The sequence below is a fragment of the Heliangelus exortis genome, chromosome 13, assembly GCF_036169615.1.
Source record: "Heliangelus exortis chromosome 13, bHelExo1.hap1, whole genome shotgun sequence".
In the NCBI taxonomy this organism is placed as follows: domain Eukaryota; kingdom Metazoa; phylum Chordata; class Aves; order Apodiformes; family Trochilidae; genus Heliangelus; species Heliangelus exortis.
Window position 1 is genome coordinate 18012961 of NC_092434.1, and position 21759 is coordinate 18034719.

At 61.6% G+C, this 21759-nt stretch overlaps 3 protein-coding genes across 10 annotated transcripts in view; 1 reads left to right on the top strand and 2 right to left on the bottom strand.

Moving 5' to 3' along the window:
* Positions 1-157: 157 nt before the first annotated feature.
* On the bottom strand, positions 158-2293 carry LOC139802243 (C-signal-like). Of its 2 annotated transcripts, none has more exons than XM_071757219.1 (6): positions 2075-2252; positions 1728-1779; positions 1410-1597; positions 982-1140; positions 697-816; positions 158-495 (listed from the first exon to the last, which is right to left on the bottom strand). In XM_071757219.1, the coding sequence occupies exons 1-6, from the start codon at positions 2219-2221 to the stop codon at positions 178-180; spliced, it is 984 nt and encodes a 327-aa protein (XP_071613320.1). In that variant the 5' UTR covers positions 2222-2252; the 3' UTR covers positions 158-177. The 2 variants fall into 2 exon arrangements, with proteins under 2 accessions (XP_071613320.1, XP_071613321.1); XM_071757220.1 differs by having other exon boundaries at positions 267-458; positions 2075-2293.
* A 1850-nt stretch (positions 2294-4143) lies between these two features.
* On the top strand, positions 4144-12473 carry ACD (ACD shelterin complex subunit and telomerase recruitment factor). 6 transcript variants are annotated; one of them, XM_071757228.1, is made up of 14 exons: positions 4144-4226; positions 4579-4708; positions 6439-6563; positions 6978-7062; positions 7750-7829; positions 7995-8039; positions 8556-8590; positions 9119-9282; positions 9496-9580; positions 9728-9808; positions 10357-10455; positions 10677-11335; positions 11723-11799; positions 11912-12473. In XM_071757228.1, the coding sequence occupies exons 1-14, from the start codon at positions 4171-4173 to the stop codon at positions 11973-11975; spliced, it is 1785 nt and encodes a 594-aa protein (XP_071613329.1). In that variant the 5' UTR covers positions 4144-4170; the 3' UTR covers positions 11976-12473. The 6 variants fall into 6 exon arrangements, with proteins under 6 accessions (XP_071613329.1, XP_071613331.1, XP_071613325.1 ...); XM_071757224.1 differs by having other exon boundaries at positions 4147-4226; positions 6439-6572; positions 6981-7062; positions 9493-9580; XM_071757225.1 differs by having other exon boundaries at positions 4147-4226; positions 6439-6572; positions 6981-7062.
* CARMIL2 (capping protein regulator and myosin 1 linker 2) overlaps positions 12438-21759 on the bottom strand; it is a 28930-nt gene continuing 19608 nt past the window's right edge. Inside the window, exons 27-40 of one of the 2 annotated variants that reach the window (XM_071757223.1) lie at positions 21547-21722; positions 21020-21107; positions 20513-20632; positions 20022-20088; positions 18665-18975; positions 16800-16903; positions 15981-16377; positions 15601-15723; positions 15275-15311; positions 15054-15122; positions 14509-14799; positions 13984-14079; positions 13657-13767; positions 12438-13562 (exon numbers count right to left, since the gene is read on the bottom strand). In XM_071757223.1, coding sequence (XP_071613324.1) covers positions 13390-13562; positions 13657-13767; positions 13984-14079; positions 14509-14799; positions 15054-15122; positions 15275-15311; positions 15601-15723; positions 15981-16377; positions 16800-16903; positions 18665-18975; positions 20022-20088; positions 20513-20632; positions 21020-21107; positions 21547-21722 — 2163 coding nt within the window. In that variant the 3' untranslated portion in view covers positions 12438-13389. Of the gene's footprint in view, positions 13563-13656; positions 13768-13983; positions 14080-14508; positions 14800-15053; positions 15123-15274; positions 15312-15600; positions 15724-15980; positions 16396-16799; positions 16904-18664; positions 18976-20021; positions 20089-20512; positions 20633-21019; positions 21108-21546; positions 21723-21759 lie in introns of both variants that reach the window. The other variant, XM_071757222.1, reaches the window with a different exon arrangement.

Consider the following 21759-nt stretch of genomic DNA (forward strand, 5'->3'; position numbering starts at 1 on the left):
CACCCTGGGACCCTGGCTCTGTCCACACCAGGAGATGTTGGGCACCCTCGGGGATGGTTGGGAGCTCTCTGTTCCCCTGGGAGAGAGGTTCTACCCGTGTCCTGCTGCCTGCATTAGACCTGTCCCAGGGTGTGGGGCTGCCCCAGGGTGTTCACAGTGCCAAGGCCCCACGGGCTGTCACTCGTGGGGACCCCAGTGAGAGATGCCGGGCAGGTGGGCGGCTGTGGGCATCAGCACATTGGGGAGAAGGAGCAGGAACAGCAGGCTCTTGGGCAGAGCTTTATTGAGGCTGGGGCCAGTGAGAGCAGCACCGGGCCCTGCTGCCAGGATCCTGTCCCAGAGTGTCACCAGGGCACGACCTTCCCTTCCCAGTCCAGGAAGGTGCCCGTGTCCTTCTCGGAGAGGGAGGAGAGCACCTTCAGCATCCCTCGCACGCTGTCGTCCACCGTCAAGGGGGGCTGCGGGGCAGAGGGGAGAGGCAGCCTGTGCCCGAGGCTGCCCAGGGGCTGCCCTGGAGCAGCTGAGCTGGGGAAGGAGCTGCTGGAGGGTGAGGGGAAAGCCCCCAGCCCCGGGCAGAGGGGCCGGGAAGGGAGCTGAGGGGCCGGGAGCATCTCTGGGCAGGGCAGGGCAGGGCTCAGGGCAGCAGCTCCCTCCCCTGGGAGCCCAGCCCAGGCTTTCTGGCTGTGAAACTCTTACCATGTGTCCAGCTTCGCCCCCCATGTCAGTTTGCACCCAGCCGGGGTGCAGAGCGACGCAGAGGACCCCGTGCTCTCCGTACACCAGGGACTGGCACTTGGTCAGCATGTTCAGAGCAGCCTGCGGGGAGACGGGGCAGGGATGGTGGTGGGAGGGGATGGGATGGGATGGGATGGGATGGGATGGGATGGGATGGGATGGGATGGGATGGGATGGGGGCTGCCAGGGGACACGGGCAGGGCAGGGGGGAGCAGATCTGTCCCTCACAGGGCAGTTTGGGGGTACCTTGCTGCAGCGGTACGAGAGATAATGACTCAGCTCCCACCCGGCAGGAGAAGTGATGGAGCCCCCGTTGCTGGAGATGTTAATGATGGCGGCCTTGCTGCAGCTCAGGGCTGAGCCTGGGCTCCCCTGGGCAGCCTTCTTCAGCAAGGGCAGGAACGCCTGGGAGGAACAGGGTGCAGGGGCACGTGGAGATGGCACGGGGGAGAGGACCAGCTCCCTCCCAGTGGGCAACATCGGCACCGGCACTGGACCATCCTCCCTCCTCCTCCCACTCCCCCATCCCACTGCGCTCCAGCTCTTGAGCTCCAGCCCACAGCTCCACGAGCTCCTTCTCAGGCAAGAATCCATCGGGCACCAGAGCTGAGGCAGGACCTCTCCCACCAGCCCACCGGCCTCCAGGACACTCCAGCTCGGGCTGAGGGTCTCACCTGGCCCAGCAGCAGCGGCCCAATGGTGTTGGTGGTGTAAACCTCAGTCATGCTCTCCAGGGTCTCAGCACCAATTAAGATGGGCTTTGCTATTGCAGCGTTGTTGATGAGGAGGTTCAGCCCCAGCCCCCCCAGCTTCTCCCCAACTCTGGCTGCTGCTGCCTTGATGCTGGTGGGATCAGAGACTTCTGCAGAGCCGACATGGAGGAGCTCAGTGCCCACGTGCCCACGGTGGCCTTGGAGCCCCCAGCCCCTCGGCAGCACCTGGGCGGATGCCGGGGGAACCGGGGCAAGGATCCCCCACCTCGGGACACCTACCCAGTGCAATGATGACCAGGTTGGGGTGCTTGGAGGCCAAACTCTGTAACTCCTGCAAGAGAGGGGACCAGGTGGGCGCTCCCAGGTCAGCACCAGCACCCTGCTCCCTCTGCCTGGCTCCCCTCGGATGGGTCTCCGTGCCTCCCGCACCCCCCCCCCGTGCCGCTGTGCCCTCCGCAGCCCCCAGGCACAGTTGGTGCCACAGCCGTCCCCAGACACTGCCCTGTGCTGGGGGGGGCCTGGCTGCAGCTCCAGCCTTTTGCAAAGCCCCTCCCTGCCCCAACCTGCTGCCCTGGCCCCCGTGCTCCCATCCCCAGCACGGCCCCCGCCTCCCAGCCCGGCCTCACCCGTGCTCGCTGCCCATTGGGGTCCCGACACCCCGCAAACACCCACTGGGGTGGGCTTGGCAGCTCCAGGAGCTTCTGGACAAGCCCCAGGCCGATTCCACGGTTGGCCCCGGTGACCAGCACGGTGTGGGGGTGCAGCCCTGCCATGCTGCTCTGCTCACCCCGAGGTTCCCTGTACTCTGGGGTTATCTCGCAGCCTCCCGCGAGGCCTTGCATCAACCCCTGGCTCTGGGAAGTTCTCTGCCTCTGCCCCAGTCTCTTGGCTTTGCTCCATACCCACGATCCACCTGTGCCAGCACCCAAGGAACGACACGGGAAGGCTGGGCAGGGAATGCCACGGGCTGGGTGTCTGGAAAGCTCTTTTTACCTTCCCTGCTCCGCCAAACTTGAGCCGCTCAGTTTTTGGGGTCAGTGCTACCCCTGTCCCTGTGCTCAGATGTCCCCTCCCAGTGCCCCAACCCCTCGTGGGACCCCCTGGCTCTGTCCCTCCCCTTGCCCAAGGTCGGGATGGCAGGGGGGGACTCGCTGACTTTGCACAGTGCCGGTCATTGGCCTCGATTTGTGCAACACCAGCACCAGGGACGGAGCGACCGGCACACATGGGTGTCCCTCGGCCACCAAAACAGGCTGGAAAACCTAGAAATCCTCCAGGACCACATGGAAACTCTCCAGAGCAGCCTTTTCCATGTTCTAGAAGAACAGAATTCAGTTTTGCCCCCCCAAGGTATGGCTGTGGCATGGCCAGGAATGGGGGCAGTGCCCAGGCGAACACACAATGGACACTCAGACCCAGGGATTTCCAATTCTTCCCCGGCTCATTCCTGCAGCTGCGAGGCACCAGGTCGATAGATGGACTGATCTCCCAGCTGCCTTCCACAGAAAACCCCCGACTGGTGGATACAGGATCCTTGGGGCAGGCCTGGAGATCCCCCAGGAGTTTAACAGAGAAGCCCCACTTCCAGCTGCAGGGTTGGCCAAGCTGTGCAGAGACAACTGGCAATAGCAGAAGATATTTGTAAGAGAGTCAGGAGAAGTTTCGTAGGTATTTAAAGATAATTAATATCAACAGATCAGGCAGATGATGGTGCAGAACTGGGTGGAAGTCGACCTGGGGGCTGCTCAAAGCTGTTGGAGCCAAAACCCGAGGACACAAGGTAGTGTTTAAGCGATGGGTTGTTTACATCTGGAACCTCTGAGTGGGAAATGGTTACAGGAAGCTGGAGGAAAACAAGGAGGAAAATTGTGTGCGTGTGCCCAGGAAAGGAGAGCAAGGTGTGGGCTGGGGCTGTGGATGGAGATGGAAACGGAATTGGGACTGAGGGATGGAGACGGGATGGGGGGTGAGAAGGAGGTTGGATCTGCAGGTGGGAACGGAGTCGGAGCTGGGAACGAGGACGTGGACAGGACCGGGAAGGGGACCGGGACCGCGGTACTGCCCGGGGATGCTGCTGGGCTGAGCGGAACCGGGTCAGCACCAGCCCGGGTTCGGCTCCCCCGCTCCCGGGCTCCCCCGCTCCCGGGCTCCTCGGCTCCCCGGCTTCCCCGGGCTCCTCCGGCTCCTGGGCTCCCCGGGCTCCCCCGGGCTCCCCGGCTCCCCCGGGCTCCTCGGTTCCTGGGCTCTCCGGGCTCCCCGGCTCCCCCGCTCCTCGGCTTCCCGGGCTCCCCCGGGCTCCCTGGCTCCTGGGCTCCCCGGCTCCCCCGGGCTCCTCGGGCTCCCCGGCTCCCGAGCTCCCCGGGCTCCCCGGCTGCCCCGGCTCCCTAGGCTCCCCCGGGCTCCCCGGCTTCCCGGGCTCCCCGGCTCCCCCGCTCCTCGGCTCCCCGGGCTCCCACGGCTCCCCGGGCTCCCCGGCTCCCACGGGCTCTTCGGCTCCCACGGGCTCCCCGGCTCCTCGGCTCCCCGGGCTCCTCGGGCTCCCCGGCTTCTGAGCTCCCCGGGCTCCCCGGCTGCCCCGGCTCCCTGGGCTCTCCCGGGCTCCCCGGCTCCCCGGCTCCCCGGGCTCCTCGGCTCCCCCGACTCCCCGGGCTCCCCGGCTCCGCCCCGGATCCCGGATCCCGGCCCGGTTTCCGCTTCCTGGGTCTCTCCGCGCTCCGGGGCCATGGCGGCCGCGGCTGCCGCTTGTCCGGGCGGGCCGGGGGAGCAGTCGGGGGTCAGGTGAGGGACCAGGACACGTCCCCAAGCCCCGCTTGTCCCCACACTGCCGGCCCCAGCCCTGCCTGTCACCAAGCCTCCGCCTGTTCCCCTCCTTGGCTGTCCCCACCCCGACTGCCCCAGCTCTGCCTGTCCCCAGACTGTCCCCAAAACTGCCCTGCCTGTCCCCAAAAACCCCTCAGTCCTGCCCTCAACCCTGCTGCCCCCTGCGGTGCATTGTCCCCAGATGGGTGGCACTGTGGAGAAGCGAGGGGGGTTGGGGTGGGTTTGAGGCAGCCCCAGGGGCTGTGGCAGCTCCTGGAGCATCCCCCTCTTCTCATGTGGTGCTTCCATCTTTTTCTTTTTTTCCCCGCAGTTTTGTGTATGAGAACAGGACCTCATCTTCTCCCAAAGTCTATGTCCTGCAGCCTTGGATCGTGAACCTCCTGGTGAATTATGAGCAGTTGGATACCACTGAGAACCTCCTGGCTGGGCAGGTCCTGCGGGTAGGTACCACAGGGACTGTCCTACACCAACACTGTTTGGAATCCAAATTCCTGGAAGTGTCGGGTGGTTGCCAAAGCAGTCCACCTGGAAGTCCCTGATTGTTGGTGGAAGAGCTTTGCTTTCCTCACTTCTGATGGCTTTCACTGACTGTGGCACCTCTGGTATCCATTCCCTTCTCTTGTCTGAAGAGCTTGTGGTCTCCAAGGTCATCCTGCTCGTCTCCTGGTCCCTCTCCTGGCTGCCTTGCCTTCCTCCTCATCCTCTTTGCATCCCATCCTTCTGTCTACCACCCTTGCTGATGTGTGGGCCTGATGATAGCACAAAGGGTGTCTGAAGCCTTGGTCTGTCTGGGAGCCTTGCTGGGACCAGGAGCTGGTCCTCCCATGGATGTTGGCTCTTCTGGAAAAGCCTCTTGCCTGGTGGTCATGACCTGGATCCTGGAGAGACCAATCTCCTGTGTTGTGGTTTGCAGTTCTCTTGCAGCTTTTGGATGCTTGTAGCAGCATCCCACCATGGACCACAACGTTCTAAACATCCAGTGTGGATGAGATGTTTGGGGCATATGAGGTGTCCCCTTAGTACCAGGAAAAGGAAGGATACTGAGATTTAAAGGGAAGGAGAGATGAAATGAGGTGACATGAGAAAAAGAAAGCAAAAACAGTGAGAGAGAAAAGAGCTCATGGTCCTGTTCTTTAGCTCATCTGAAGGCACGAGGTGGTGAAATCACTGGTTCCCAACTGCTTGGCCCAGTCCCATTCCCAAGCAGAACATCTCTGTGCCTGGGCTGAAGAAGACACAGCAATGAATAAGTGGATACCCCCTGGAGCTTGAGAGATGAATGAGGAGAGCTACAGGATCATGGAATTGTTTTGGTGGGAAAAGGCCTTTAAGATCTTTGAGTCCAGCTGCCAAGGCCACCACTGACCCCCCAGCACCACATGTCCCAGGCTTTGAAATCCCTGCAGGGATGGGGAATCCACCACTGCCCTGGGCAGCCTGGGTCAGGGTCTCACAACTCTTTTGGGGAAGAAATTGTTCCTGATGTCCAATCTAAAACTCCCCTGACACAACACAACTTGAGGCCATGGCTTAGTACCAGCTGAGGGTTGCTACACTGGAACTTCATTCCAGGAAAGGAAATTCCAGGAAGGAAGGGGCTGCAACGATCCTTCTGGTTCCTGTCCCTCTCTATCTCCCACTGCTTTGTGGAGGAGCAGAAGCCAAGACCAAGCCAAGCCTGCCCAGACCCCATTAACCTGGATTCATGCAGGTGGTTTGGATAAAAAAAATGCTTGGTTGTGGCTCCTCTCCCACCTTGCTTTGGATTGACCTCTCCTGGCACGTTCTTTACTCTGTCTTGGTCCATCCCAGAGGCACAGGCACCAAGCACCTTGGCCTGGGTGTAAGTGTCAGCACCTTCTGGTGGTGATGTTCTCTCCAAAGAGCTGAGGCTCTCAGCTGGGCATGTTAGACACTAGGAAGAAATTCTTTCCTCTGTGGGTGTTGAGACACCTGGTTGTCCAGGGAAGCTGTGGCTGCTCCATCCCTGGAAGTGTTCAAGCCCCTGGATGGGGTTTGGAGCACCCTGGGCAGGTGGGAGGGGGGTTGGGACTGGATGAGCTTTAAGGTCCCTTCCAACCCAAACCATTCTGTGAGTCTCTGTTTTGTCACAGTACACAGGGATGTCTTGAGAAGTCTTTTTCCCCCCCTCCCTCAAATCTCTTGATAGGTTTTGAGTGACTCAAGTCCTCCTGACCAGCCTGGTGTCCTCCAAGATGCTGTCCTACACATCTCAGATGGCTCCTACTACATCCGGGTGGTGATTTCATCTGAAGCTCTGAAGGCAGAGGAAAAGTGGGTTCCCTCCCTGTGCCTCAGCTGTGGCAGGGACAGCAGCTCCCCACAGCGTGGGGTTGCTGCCTGGTCATGGCTCAGCTTGTGTTAAGCTAAAACAGTCCTGGGGTGGGGGGGAGAAGCCTGGAAGGAGGTGCCAGGAGAAGATAGTTGGAATGCCAACGTGGCATGGTGGTTTTTTCCTGGTTTTTTCCTGTGTTGGGTGGGGAGTGATGGAGAAGTGGTCAGAAGGGACTGAAGAGCCCGTGGCCCTGGTGGAAGTTGTAGGAATGGGGAGCCCTGGTTCCCTGATGCTCACACCAAGATGTGTCCCAGCGCTGTGGTGCTGCTGTCTGGGGAGCCCCAGGGTGTGGCTGGGTTGCCCAGCTCTGTTCTTCATCTCCCCAAGATGTTCCTTTTCTGCTCTTTTTGCAGCACCCACATGAGGCTTTCCAGCCTCGTTTGCAGAGTTATTGTCTTGCAAAAGTACACGGTGTGTTTCCAGGAGGAGGCCAGGCTGGTGAGTCCAGTGGAACCCACTCTTCCCTTGACCTTGCCTTGCTTCCTGCTGGTTTCCCTGCCTTGAGCTGCTCCCAGGAGCCAGAGGCAGGCAAGGCATGGCCTTGTTTTCTTCTTCCATGTGCAGCTCCTGTGAGGGTCTGTGGCTCCAGGGATGGCTGGGCCTGGGTTCTGGGGCAGGGGGTTACACGAGGCTTCCATGGAGATGTGGTGCAGCTCAGGATCAGAGTTATTTTGGTTGGAAAAGACCTTTAAGGTCATCAGGCCCAGCTGTTTACCCAGCACTGCCAAGGCCACCACTGCCCCATGTCCCCTAGCACCACATCTCCAGGGCTTTGAAACCCCTCCAGGGATGGTGACCCCACCACTGCCCTGGGCAGCCTGAGCCAGGGACAACCCTTTCAGGGAAGAAATTGTTCCTAATAACCAATCTAAACCTTTCCTGGCACAACTTGAGGCCATTTTCCATCTTGCCCAGAGCCACCCAGCCGGTGGCAGAGGTGGCTGCTGTCCCCATGTCCTGAGGAGCCACCGGAGGCTACAACCCCCTGTGTGAAGGGGGCTGTGGAGGAGCTCTGGCTTTGTTTGGAGGGCTGGAGGCAGAGCTGGGATGGGTGCCTTGGGTGCTGGGTGGCCCCAGGGGAGGTGGGACTGCAGGGGGACCTCACGGGCTCTGCTTTTCCCACAGGAGGACTGCGAGTTCTACCTGACAGCCCAGCAGTTCATCGTGCTGCCCATGGAGAGGCAGAGGCTGGAATCACCCAATGGGTACAGCCTGCGGGGTGGGCAGGGGGCTCAGCTGCTTCTGGGGGGGTTCTTCTTCCCCCTGGGGGTGTCTGGGACTCGGGGCTCCTTTCTAGAGGAGCCCTCTCCACCGCCAGCAGTGGGGGAAAGTGGGGGTGCGGAGGGGTAACCGGATTCTCTCTGCCACAGGAACCAGGAGCCCTTGGTGCTGGAGAAGATAAAGGAGCTCTGGTTGTAAGTGTGGGGCTGGGGAACACATCCAGGCACTGTGGGGACACCAGGCAGGGCTCTGAGAGGGCAGAGCAGGGCTGAGGGCAGCTGCTGGTGAGCCTGTGGGACCCTTCCCCAGCACGTAATGGGACTGAGCAGCCCCTGAGATCCTGGTGACTCTGGGCTCTCCAGCCCAGGCTGTGCCTCTGAGCTGGCAGATCTGGGAGGAGACATCCCTGGGCAACCCACTTCTTCCAGCACGGGGCAGCCTGGCTGGGGGGGGGAAGCCCTGCACAGCCCCATCTTCACAATTGGAGCCCCAACTCTGGGCATCTTCAGGGGTCTCCATCAGTCCCATCTCCAGGAACAGGGTTCCCAAGTGGGTATTCCTGGGATACTAAGCAGTAGCTGGATACAACATCCAGTGGGGAATCCACTACTTCCACAAGCTGCTTTTTCCCAAGCTTTTCAGCAACCAGGAGCTGGAAAGGGCCTGCATGTGCCCCAGCCCTAACCTGGTTGTTTTCTTGTTCATTGCAGGAGGAGTCTTGCTCTGAAGAATGCTCCCAGCTCAGGTAAAGTGTGTGAGGGGGGTAAGTGATGCTCTGGCTGCCTGGTGGGGCTCTGCCCACTCCTGGGTTTGGGCTGTGGTAGCACAAAACATGACCAGATCTCACAGGGCAACATTGCTAGGCCCAAAGCAGGACAAGATGGTGCTGAGAGCTAAAGCAGCATGGGCCATTGCAGAGCTGCTGCTCCAGGACCTGTGTCTAGAAACAAGAGATCCTCAAAATCCCAGTCTGGTTTGCATGGGAAGGGTCCTTAAAGCTCATCCATCATGGGCAGGGACACCTCCCACCAGCCCAGCTTGCTCCAAGCCCCATCCAACCTGGACTTGGACACTGCCAGGGATGGGGCAGCCACAGCTTCCATGGGCAGCTGGGGTCAGGGAGTTCCTAGAAGCAGAAGAAATGAAGAATTGTGTGTGTTTCCCCACATTTCAGTGCACATGGCAGTCATGCAGCAGAGTAAAAGCATTTCCAAGTGGGAATTGCCCAGGTGATGGTGTTTCCTCCACTGACACTGCTGTGCTTGCACTCCAGAGCCATCCATCTCCCAGCTGATTGATGCTATAGGAGAGAACAAGCTGGAGGTTTTGCAGGAAAACGCTGAGGAATGCTTGGATTTAGGGGTGGCCAAGGAGACTCCAGCAGCAGGCAACAATGAGGTTCCCATCACCCCGTGGGAGGCAGAACGCAAGAAAGAGGTGGGTCTGGGGGCTGAGACAGCTCATGGTGGGGACCTTGCTCTAGAGGGGTGGGAGAAGGATGGGAAAGAGCAGTGGGCAGAGCTGGAGGTTTGATGGGGTCAGCCAGGATGGTCAGTGGGGTGGTGATCAACCCCCAGCTATAGATGGGCTCCTGCAGCTCCTGCAGTGGGACTGTCCAGCAAAACCCATGGAAATGTCTCATTTCAGCAGGAGGGGGAGATCTTTGTTGTGGCAGCCCACAGGCTGGTGATGGCTCCTGAGGAGGAGGTAGCTCCTTGTGAGGCTTCCAAGGAAGGTCAGTGTGGTGGCTTTGTTGGTGGGGTGTGCAGTTCAGTGCCCGAGCTTGCAAAATAAGGGTCTGCCAGGGGTGGGGAGAAGATTTCCTTGGCTCTGGCTGCCCACCATGCTCTGGTGAGCCCAGCAGTGCCCCCTTTCATTGCAGGCACAAGTGAAGCAGCTCCTGGTCAGAGCAATGGGAACAGGACAGTGCAAGGGGACCTGAGTACTATATGCCAAGCCAGCCGTGAGTAGTGGGACCTCCAGATCCTGTCCAGCCTTGTAGTGTTTTCCTCTGAAGTTGTCCCAGCCCATCTTCTGCTGGGATTGAGCAGAGGAGATGCTGGCACGGCCTGGTTTTTGGGAGACCAGGAATGGTAATGGTCCCAGTCCTGCAGCTTTGCTACGTGGTGCTGGGAGCACGAGTTGTTTTGTCCCTTTGGTGCCATCACGGAGCTGAAGTCACCTCCCTGAGTGTGGGCTCTTGGCTGGCTGTGGTTCAGCAGTAGGTCAGGCTTGTGTCACCTCACCAGGCTTGGTGTCACCAAGCTTTGCTGCAGAATTACCTGCAGGAGTTCCACGTAGAGAAGGAGATGAAGGGAGCTGCTGTCCTGGGCAGTGTGTGGTGTCAGAGAAGGTCTTCTGCCTGCCTGCTCTCTGGGCAATGTCTGCCTTTCCACTGCCTGCTGAGGGGGTGAAAGGAGTCTGGCAGGAGGACACCCCAGTTTGGGATGGAAAGGACTCTTGGAGCTCTCCTTGAGAGGGAAATCAACCCTCCTGGCTTCATCGTTGCAGCTGTAGAGTCAACAGCCTTGTCAGAGAGCTCGGAGGGATCCCTGGACAACCCTTGGAACTGGCTCCCCCCCATATCTTTGACCCTAAACTCCTCAGATGGTGAGTCCCTGTGCCCCAGGGTGCCTTGCTGGCAGGAGACAACCCCTCTCCTCTCACTGGGTCACCACGGAGCTCACCATGGATGCTGGCTTGCTTTCCCCTGGCTGTAGAAGTAGTGCTGTAGCATTCCCTGTGCCTTGCAGCTCCCGTGTTCTCTTGCCCAGCCTGCTATGCTGGGGCAGGCAGGTCCCAGAGCTGACCAGGCCTTTTTTCTTTCCCAGAGAAGACCTCTGGAGATGACCTTTCACAGAAGACCCAGCAAAATGTGGCTGCTGACAGCAACACCCCCGACTTGCTGGAGGCGTGCAGCCAGGACTCTCCCAAGGGTGTCCTCCAGGGAGAGGCACTGCAGACCTCCCCTTCCCTGCTCCTCTCCTACAGCAACACCAGTCAGGTGGAGACTGATACCCCCTGGGTGGTGGGGGATGACCCTGCCCCCAGTCAAGGCCCACAGGTACCAGAGGACCCTCAGGCCTCGCTGCCATCTTGCTCTCCAGCTTTTCCCATCTTGCCCAGCAGCCACAGGCCAGCCCAGCCTGGGCTGATGCCCCTCAGGGAGCAAGCAGACTCCAGTGGCTCAGCTTTCCCTCCAGATACCTCGAAGCGTGGCCTGGCTCGTGCCAGGACCCAGGGGGGAGATGCTGTGGGGACTAAGAGGAAGTTACTGGCAGATGATGATGGGCAGCAGCACCCCCGGGGTGCCCCATGGGGCAGGGAGAGAGACACGGGCAAGAGGCCACAGCTCCTCAGCACGTGGGGAAGAAAGAAGAGCAGAAAGGAGTGTGAAGAGGACCTCGAGGAGGAGGAAGAAGAGGAAGAGCAAGCATCTCCATCGAGTGGCCCCAGCTCCAGGCCAGAGCAGTGCAGAACTCTGAAGCCGGTAAATATGAAGCAGCCCATGGCAGGGGGGGGGGGGGGTGTCCCTGGGGAGGTTTTCTGTGTCTTCCCACCACTGCTGTCCCTCCCCAAGGCCTTTCCTCACCTGGCTGGTGAGGACAAGCAGCTGAAGGCTGGTGGCAGCAGACATGGTAACCCCAAGCCTCCCAAAGGAGGCTCCGGGGTACTGGGTGACGGTGTGGCTGAGCTCACGCTCTTGTTGGACCCCTTGCTGGAGCATCTTCCAGCTCTCTGGGTAAAAAGATTAGAAGAAGAGCAGGAAATGATTGCAGGGGAGACCTCCCTGGAGTTTCCCTGGGTGTGTCAGGGTCTCAGGGTGGGGCTGTGCTCTGGGGCAGAGCAGCCTCATCCTCCCCTTTGCTTCCTGCAGTACGTGAAGGAGAAGCCACCCCAGTACCGGTACGAGGCGCCCAGCCCCGAGCTCTGCCAGCGGGTCCAGTCCGTGAGGTCAGTGCAGCCATGGCCTCACCCATGGGGTGCTCTGTCACTGGGGTTGCCCCCGGTGGCCCCAGCAATATCCCAAGGCCTCACCCTGGCTCCCTGGTCCCGTTTTTTTCAGGATCTCCAAGGCGATGTTGAAGTGGGCGTGCTGGATCCTGACGGAGAGGTCGGGTGATTCCTGAGCCCTGCCCCTCCTCCTCTGCTTCACCAGTTGAGCCAAACCCACGTAGGGCTGCCTTGGAAGAGCAGCTGGGGAAGAACAGGAGACACAGCAGGACCCCTGTCCCCGTTTTGTGGATTGGCCTGGCTTGCAGAGACCCTGGCTCCAGAGATGCTGGGGACATGACCTGTTGAAGGCCAGCACCCTCAGCACTGAAAGGAGGGAAAAAAAAAAAGCATTCCAGGATACCTGTGTGTGTGAGCTGGTGTCTCTCTCCAACCTCTCCAAGCACTTCAGCCCTTCCCAACACCCTGACCCAGTGAGTGGGGACAAGTGGTGACCAAGTGCCACCGTAGCAAGTGGCTGGGGCCCTACAACCTCATCCCTGCTCCCGAGGCAGTGCAGGAGGTTGGACGTTTTATTGGTTATTTTAGGAAGGGTCCTGCACTGTTTGTTACAAAAAATATCCCGCAGGGTCACGCCGTAGAAGTTAAAAATAAAAATTGTTATATTTTTTAAATACACAGCTCTTGTATTAAAAAAAGAAAAAAAAAAAAAAAAAAAAAAGGAAAGAAAAACCCAAAACAAACAAGCTTCTTGCTGCTTTGTCGTAAACATCCGTGTAAGGTATGCGTTTGGTCCAGAGCAGAGGTGAATGCAGGAGAAAGCTGCTTGGTGGCTGGGGGGACGCTGGTGCCTTCGGGGGGGCTGCAGGGAGGGCGAGGCAGGTGCTGGAGAGCTGCAACGGGGCAGGTGATGGTCTGGCTGGTGGAGACCTGCATCCCATCTCGTGGTCCTGTTCATGGAGAGAGACCTGCATCCCATCTCATGGTCCTGCTTATGGAGACCTGCATTTCATGGTCCTGCTCGTGGAGACCTGCATCCCATCTCATGGTTCTGCTCATGGAGAGAGACCTGCATCCCATCCCATCTCATGGTTCTGCTCATGGAGAGAGACCAACATCTCATCTCATGAGTCTGCTCGTGGAGACCTGCATCCCATCTCATGGTCCTGCTCATGGAGAGAGACCTGCATCCCATCCCATCTCATGGCCCTGCTCATGGAGACCTGCATCTTATCTCATGGTTCTGCTCATGGACACCTGCATTCCAGGGGGGCTGCAGAGCACATTGCCCCCCAGGCAAGGAGCTGGGGATGGGCTGAGCAGCCAGGAGCACTGCTGCTGCCTCCCAGCCCCAGCTCCTGCTGCCTGGGGGGCAGAGCCCATCCAGGGAAGGCGATCCCGAGGGCTCTGGCACGGGGTCCCCGGCCACCCCCGTCCTCCCGGGTGCTGTGGTTTCTTGCTGGCCTCATGCCTACCCTTTTGGAGCAGCCCTGTGGCCCCCCAGCTCTCTCCCCACGCCCCAGCACGCTGATCCCCCCCGGCACAGTGTGGAGCTGCTGGGTAGCGGGGGGGTCGGGACATGCAGGGGCTTCACTGTCCCAGGGCTGGCTGCCCCCGGCCCAGCACCAGACTTTGGTCGATGGCTGCTGAGTCTTGTGCATTCACAGCAGTTTGTGCCAGGGCTCGTGGCCGCTCGCCTTCGGTGCCTGCCCTGGCCTCTGGCTCCTCCAGCCCCGCCCGGGGCCAGTCCTGGGGAGTGGGACCTGGAGAGGCAACAACGTGAGCGTGGGGGGGACCCTCAGGAACCCGACACCCACTTCAGGAGGGGTCCACGGGAAGGGGACTGTCACCTCTCACCTGGAGCATCTGTGGGGGGTCCGGGCTCGGCCTCAGGCTCGGGCAGGGAGTCGTGCTTGGTTCTGCGTCTGAACACGGGGGAACGCCGCAAGCGGAGGGGAACAGAGCCCACTGGGGGAGCACAACCCAGACCCACGTCACACCGGGGCTCCTGGCCCCTTTTCTACCCCTGAGCCTGATTGCTGGAGCCGTTCCCAGTGCCAAGTCCCACCCCTGGATCCTACCGATGCGGGGATGCCACCCTCCACCAACCCGGGTGGCACCAGTATGCCTGTCCCCTCCCCAGCGTGGGGTGTGAGGGGGGTCCCCACTCCAGCCCCCACTTACTTCCCAGCTCCACCAGGCACTCGGGCTCCCGGAGCTGCTCCTCATGGACAGACACAGCTCGGCGCCCGATCCCCCGCGGTGCCGCCAGCCGGTTGTCTGGGAAAGAGGCAGGGAGATGCCAGAGGGGAACCTACAACACCCTGACTTCCCACCCCATCCCACCCCACCCCATCCCATCTAATCCACCCCACCCCATCCCATCTAATCCACCCCATCCCACCCCACCCCATCCCACCCATCCCATCCCATCCATCCCACCCCACCCCACCCCACCCCACCCCATCCCATCCCATCCCATCCCATCCCCTCCCATCCCACCCCATCCATTCCACCCCATCCCATCCCATCCCATCCCATCCCATCCCATCCCATCCCATCCCATCCCATCCCATCCCATCCAATCCACCCCATCCCACCCCATCCCATCCCACCCCACCCCATCCCACCCCATCCCATCCCAAGGGGCTGTGGGAACACGTGGGCAGCAGGGTGGGGGGGTCCCATGGGCAGTCCATGCATCCCTACCTTGGGTGTTGGGTGGTGTGGGTAGGGGGCTGCCAGCACCCTCCTCCCCCCCGTGGCTGACCCTCCGTGGCAGTGCCACCGGGGTGCTCCTGCCCAGCCGTGGCAGGCTGCTGCTCCAGCCCTCCCGGCTCCCGGGCTCCAGCAATCCACCGGGCTCGGGCAGGAGGAAGGAAGGCTGGGATGGGTGGGAGGGGGTGGTCGGTGGCTCGACAGGCAGCTGCCTCCCCAGGGCTTTCCAGGCTGGCCAGGGCTCGGGCTCCTTGGCTGCAGTCAGGTTGCGAAAAGGTGCATCTGGGGGGGAGGCGGGACAGGGCTGGGGCTGGTTCTGGGTGCTGGAACCCAGCCTGCAGCCACCCGAGGAACTGGGTGAGGGGCTGGCTTGCCATCTGCCCCTGCCAAGGTTGGGCACCCATAAGAGCAGGGCACCCTCCAAAGGGTATGACCTGACTGCCCACCAGCCCCTGTTGTCTCTGGTCCTCGTAGACCCACTCAGACACTCCCCCTCGGGGACTGAGGTGACCCCCTGGCACCCACCGGTGACCCACCTGTGGACACGGAGTGTGTGCGGGCCTTGAGGGAGGGTGGGGAGTCTGCTGAGCTGTCCACGATGTCCCCTGCAAGCACAAACCACCCACCAGCTGCCATCAGTGCACTGGGATCCACCCAGTGCCACCAGCACCCTGTGATGGGGAGGTGGGAGCCCAAGGGGGGCTGCCCATGCCCACCCACGGGTGGGGGTCAGGGCACGGGGGACACAGCCTCTCACCATCTGAACCAGCTTTTTTGATCTCGCTGTCTTTGCTCTGCAAAAGAAAAAAAACCTGGTTAAGTGGGGGTCAGAGTGGCAATGGCCTCTGGGATGATGATGAGGAGGACAGGGTGGTGCTGGGAGCTGGGGGGGTGCAGGGGACAGGGGTGAGCCAGGAAAGGGGGGACAGACAGAGCACTGGACCTGGCCATCCCCTTGCAGGATGTTAGGTGACAGAACAGAGGCCACAGGCAGTGGTGGCACAGAACCATGGTGAACCCCCCAGCCCCATGGACATCCCCTCTACCTGCCCTTCAGGTGCAGGGTCTGTTCCTGCTCCCCACCTGCTGCTTCTTGCCCTCGGGGGCCGGTCCCTTGGTGACACCGATGCGGTGGAGCATGACCTGCACCCGCTGCTCGAAGGAGCCCGGCAGCTCCCCCCCATCACTCCTCTCCAGAGGCCTCCTCTGTGGGACAGACACAGCCCTGCCAGGGCACAGCATCCACAGCACCTGCTCCCACCTCCCCATCCCCATCCCCATCCCTGCCCCCTGGGGAAACCCCCCCGGATACGGCCACAACCCAGCGGGGACATCCCCGCCCATCACTCCAGTGTCCCTACTCCCACCCTGTGATGCCTGGGTGACCCCCCCACCAGGACCCCTGGGTGGGAGCAGCACACAGCCAGCCAGGAGGGTGTCTTGGTGACAGTGACAGTGCTTACCTTGTCGTGCCTGACCCCCAGTGCACCCTCATCCTCCCCGGGGAGCAGGATGAGTGACTGGGACTTGCCCTCCCGTGAGTACTTGGATCGGATCCTGCGGGCTGAGTCTGGGGTCTGGCAGTGCTCGGGCTCTCCCGGGGGCTCAGCACCGAGCTCCAACTCCTCTGATTTGCTCAGGGGTTTGCTCCCCTCGCCCACTCTGCTGGGAGCCCGTAAAATGTCACTGAGCATTGAGCGCCGGCTCCTGGGGCCACCCTCGGGGTCCTTCTCACACCTTGAGCCCCGGCTGGATTTAGGTTTCTTGAAGGCAAATAAATTCCCGATTTTCTTCTTGAGGGTGCGGGAGCCAGAGGGAGCCAGAGGGGCTGATCCCGGGCAGGTCTCCAGAGCTGTGGGGCTGGGGAGAGATGAAGAACTGGGGAGGGTGAGCTCCAGGCTGACAACCATCCCGTGCTTTTATTTCCCCCCTCCCCATCCTGAAGGGATGGATCCAGCCCCCAGCTCCACTACTGGACACGAGGCTGTCATGGCAGAGGCAGCTCCAGCGTGGGGCTATCCCACTGTCTCCCCCACTGTGGGACAGACCCCACAAAGCACCCCCAGGCTCGTGGGAGCAGGGGACAGGCTGCACCCTGCACCCCGTGGCCGCATTCCAGCCCTCTTCCCCCTCCTCCTCTTCCTGGGGGGAACATGCTCTAAGGAGGGATGTTTTCTCCAGCATCCCCCTGGCACTGAGCCTAGCAGCCTGGGCAGGGGCAGGAGGGGCTGTCCCTCTGGGACTGGGTGAGGGTGGGGGTCCCAGGCACCCCCTGGGCTTACGGCAGGTCCTCTGTGATGAGCCTCTTGGCAAAGAAGTCGTCCAGCCCCTCATCCACACGAGTGATGCTCCTGTCCTCACTGTTCTCACAGGCCACAGGCTGCACCTGCAAACAAGCACAGCCATCAGCCCGTGGGGTAAAAGACACCCCTGCCCACGGGTCACCCCACTTGTGGCCTCTGCGGGGTGGGTGCTGGCACCCTCCCTCACTGTGCATCCAGCACAAAAGCCAGACTGGAGTGGAGTGTTATCCTCTGCATCCCAGCTCTGCCCCTGCTGCATCCCTGTGCCTTTGGAGAGCTCCAGCCAGATCTGGGCTCCTGACAACCCCTGGTCCTGCTTGTGGAGGCAGAGCAGCTCCTGCCCATCCCCTCGGTGCCACCCTGGGGTGCTGGGATCCCTGCAGGCTCGGGCACCTGTGCATTACACATGGGTAAGGTGCCTCTGACCTTCCGTGGTGACACACGGTGACAAGTCCTGCTAATGCCCTCCTAGAGCTGGGCTAGGTCTCCACCTCCTCTGTTCCCTGGGAGAAGCCTTTGGCAGGAATGCTGCCTCTGTCTGAGTCCCCTGGGAGGGACACGGCACTGCTGGTGGATGATGGAGCCACATCTCCATCCTTCAGGCTCCTCAAGTCCAGCCTCAGTGAAACCCCACCTGCTCCATCCTCCCAGCAGAGCAGCCCATGCCATGGCCAAGCCCTCCTTGACAGCATTTTCCTCACCCCAGGCTGGGGGTTCCTGATTGCTGGGAGGGAGGCACTGCCCCATCTGTGGCATTTCAAGCCACAGTGACTTTTCATTATGGTCTGATTGATGCCACTCAGGAGCTGTTCCAGCCGGTCAAGATTGGCTCCCCCTGTCATATCACATCCATCACACCCATCTTCACTCAAGGTTTGGCCAACCCTGGGTGCCAAGTGGGCCCCTCCAGAGAGATGAGCTGAGGTGATGGCCCCAGGCCCTGCCTGGTCCCTGCCAGCCTCCAGCATCCATCCTGCCTGCAGGAATCAGCTCCTGCCTCTCCTCTGGCTCCACAGCAGCCCTGGTCCCACCACAGTCCAAGGACAAGCATCACCACGGCCTGGCAAGCTGGGGCTTTCCAGCAGCTGGAAGGATCCAGCTGCATCACGGTGGCCTGGCCTGGAGATTCCAGCAGGATCTGGCCCCGGGGACAGCGATGGAGCCAGACCCTCCTCTGACTGTGCCCAAAAGTTACTTTTCCTTTGGGAAGGGGGCTGGGAAGGCAGGATAGGTAGGGGGAAGGGAACAACCTCCCCCGCAGCATCCAGCAGAGCCTCAGCAGCATTGCTGGGACCTTGGGTGGGCACTGGTGCTTCAGGGTGAAAAGCTTGGGGTGAGGGGGAGCAGAATCGGGTGCAGGAGGAAGAGAAGAGAGGAGCTGGAGCCATTGCCTCAGGCACCAGCCCTCTGCGTCCAAACTCTGCGGGTTTTTTCACTCCCCCCCCTGCCTCCCCGCCGGCTCCCACCACTCAGCATCTCCCAGCTGGCAGCAGGAAAAGGGATGGAGCAGGAAAAGGGATGGAGCAGGAAAAGGGATGGAGAATTTCCTTGTCTCCCCCCCCCTTCCTCCAGCCCCCCTGTCCAGCCTTTCAGGCTGCCCCCCCCCTCCTCTCAGGGGGCTCTGGCAGGGGCTGAAACGCAGGATAATAAACCAGCCGCGGCTCCACACAGCTGATTTTCCTTGCAACAAATAACGCTGGCAAGAATTCACCCCAATTATTTAAAAAAAAAAAAAAAATTAAAAAAAATAAAAAAAAGGTGGCGGGGACCCCAAATCCCCCCCTCCACAGCGTTGCCAGCCCCCCCTCCCTCCACCCCCTCCCTCCCCTTAGACGTCCTCTTACATTGGGCTTGCTGGGTGGGTGCTTGTGCCTGCGGTTGGGCCGGGGCCTGCCTTTGGTGCAATGCTCCAGCTTCTCGCCGGCGGTCGGCAGGTCCATGAGGGCTCCGGCGGTGGCAGGCTGGGTGGCAGACTGGGTGGCAGGCTGGGTGGCAGGCTGGGTGGCGGGGAGCTCGCCGCTCGCCGGCTCAGCATCCTTTGTGGAGGCAGCAGGGCGTGCCGGCGGCGCGGCGGGGCTGAGTGACGGCGGCGCCCGGTGAGCTCGGAGCTCGCTGCTCCCGTTCCTTCCCGCCGCCGGCTCCAGCTCCGAGACACCTACGAGGGGCGAGAGGGCTGCGGTTGGCAGCCGGCCCCGCCAGGCCTCCCCATCGGCATCAGCATCATCAGCATCATCATCGGCATCATCATCATCGCCGCTGCCGCCGTCACCCACGCCCACGCGTGGCCGGGCAGGAGGTCGGCGAGGCGCTGGCTGCGCTCTGCCCCGCACGCCGAGCGTGGGGATGGATCCTGCTGCTGCGGTCCCCGGAGGATGCTGCGGGGGATGAAAGGGACGGGGGAGGGGATGGTCCGGCAAGGACTGAGCTGACCCCGGTACCACACAAGCGATGGCAGCGCCGGCCCGGTGAGCGGCACCGGCAAACCCGCCCTGTTCTGCTCCTCACCCTCCCTGCTCCCGGCTGCACAGTGGTCAGGATGGTGCTGGAATCAGGGCCATTGGGGTCAGGATGGTGCTGCTGGGCTTGGGGACCTGGGGGGTGAGGTCCCCTGGGGACACGTGGGTGCCAGGTGCTGGGTTTTGGCACCAAAAGCCAAAGCCATACAATGAGCACAGGTAAAGCCTCAAAAAAGCAGAAGTCCCCCATAAGCTGCTCGTTGCCCCCCCCTGGACCATGGCCCCCCAAATCCCCCTGGGCATGCAGGGCTCCCCAGGGGCAGCACCAGGAGCAGGAACACCCGTGGGAGGCACCTTGGCCCCTGTGCCATGTTCCCAGGGTGCTGGGTGATGCCTGTGCCCAGGGGGCTCCTTGGGGCAGAGCAGGCAGACAGCACAGCATCTGCAGCCACGGACAAACCTCCCACCCCCTCCCAGCTTCATGACAGAGAGCTCAGAGCATCCCTCCAGCACTGCTGGGCAAGCCAGCCCCAAAAAACCAGCCCACAGGCATGCTTTGGGGGGGCTTTGCCTGCAGACACCCCCCACGGCCCCGGGAGTGGCTGTCCCAAGGGACCAGAGCCAGGCCAGGTGCTGCCAGGTGTTCATGGTGGGGGGCTCTGCCCCCAGCCCCCTGCCCCGCCGTGTCCTGGCAGAGGTGGCCATGGCAAAGCCGAGGCAGTGAGGAAGCTGTTGGGGACCTTACTTCTCAGGGTCGGCGTGGGCCGGATGCTCCTGGAGTGCTTGTTTTTCCTCCGCAGGGCCATCCTGTACTGCAGGGACAGAGAGGGACAGCGGTGGCTTCGACAGTGGCAAAGTGGCTGTGGCACAACGGAGCCGGGCGGGCTTCACCCGGCGGCGGGTGCCAACCCTCCGGCACCCCCAGGACTTGGTCTGCAGGGTCCCTTCCTCTTGGTCCCACCCAGAGCACCCACGAGGCCAGACACCTTCCCACCCGGGACCCTGAGCCGCGTGGATCCCAGAGGAAGGGCAGCCCAGGCCCAGCCATGGCCACCGCAGGGACGACCAGCAGGAGAGGCATGGCTGACAGTCCCACTTCCAGGCACTAATTCCCTTCCTGCTGCTCCGGGGGGTGCAGGCACCCAGGGAGGCTGCGGCGTTAAGCCCAGCATCATCCGGTAAGGCGGATAAAAGGCGGTTACGGTGCGGGCATCACGCGGCAGCGCCGGACCCTACCTCCTCCACAGCCAGCTCCGGGGGACTCCTGCCCCTCTCCAGCGCCACGGCATCGTCCTCACCCGGCTCCAGCAGCAGCAGCGTTGGGAGGTCGAGCCCCTGCCTGGGAAGGCTCTGGGCCTAAAACCATTAGGAAGCGCTTAAATTATCCCGGGGTGGGAAGCGTGGCCGTCTGCCTCGCGCCGCTCCGCTCCCTGCTCGCCGGGCTGGGATTTGCGAGGGGATTTAGGTGTGATTAGCAGCACGGGCACCCGGGCTCACCCCGGCACCCCCTGGCAGGAGGCACCTCCTGGGCTCGGTGCTGGGCCCTAAGGCCACAGTGATGGCACCGGGAGAGGATTACCTGGGAGGGAAAGCAGCCCAGGTGGGAACCCGCCAGCTCGCCGGGCGGCGAATCTGTGGTGGTGGCCAGCTCAGGGTGTGCAGACACCCCCCTCCCTTCCACATCCCGGTCCCACAACCCCCCTGCCACATCCCAGTCCCACAGCCCCGTCCCGCAGCACTCACCAGTTTGCACTGGGCGGCAGTCAGGTCTCCCAGCACGGCATCCATGATGCAGTCGGCAGCGGCCGCTGTGACCGACAGCTTGATCTCACTGGGAGCAGAGAGGGGTGTCAGGGCCAACACCCACCACCCCTGCCAAACTTGGGGACAACCAGGAAGATGGGTGCTTGGCCACGGCTCCCCGGGGGGCACCCAGGACATCCCTATTTTCTGGCTCACTGTGGGCAAGCTGCCAGAGCAGGACCTGGCTGGGATGCCAAGCGATGATGGGTGGGGGGGAATGTGCCAGCCACAGGGATTTGCCTGCAGGGACATCACCCCATGGGGCTTCCCAGCTCCCCAGGGACATATCCAAACTCTACCCAAGTGGGAAGCAAAGCCACAGCTGGAAGAACTCAACAGCAGGACCCAACTGACCAAAGTCCTGCAGGGATAGGGGAGCTGTTGATTGGGAGCCCCCAAAATCCCCATATGGCCCCAGGGGTGAGATTTGGCTGTCAGGGAGGAAGGAGAAGGGGCCCAGCACTCACTTCAGCTTGCTGAAGACATCAGTGACCATCCTGTCCAGCACAGTGTTGAGGTTGAGGTGGTCCTGGAGGTAAATCCTCTCGGACATGGCATGGATCAGCTGCTCCCTGACCCTGCTCTTCTGCAGCACAGCTGGGCAGAGGCCATGGGCTGTGTCCAGTGCTGCCTGCATGATCGCCTGAAGCGTGGGGAAGACAGAGGAGGTTTGGGTGTCT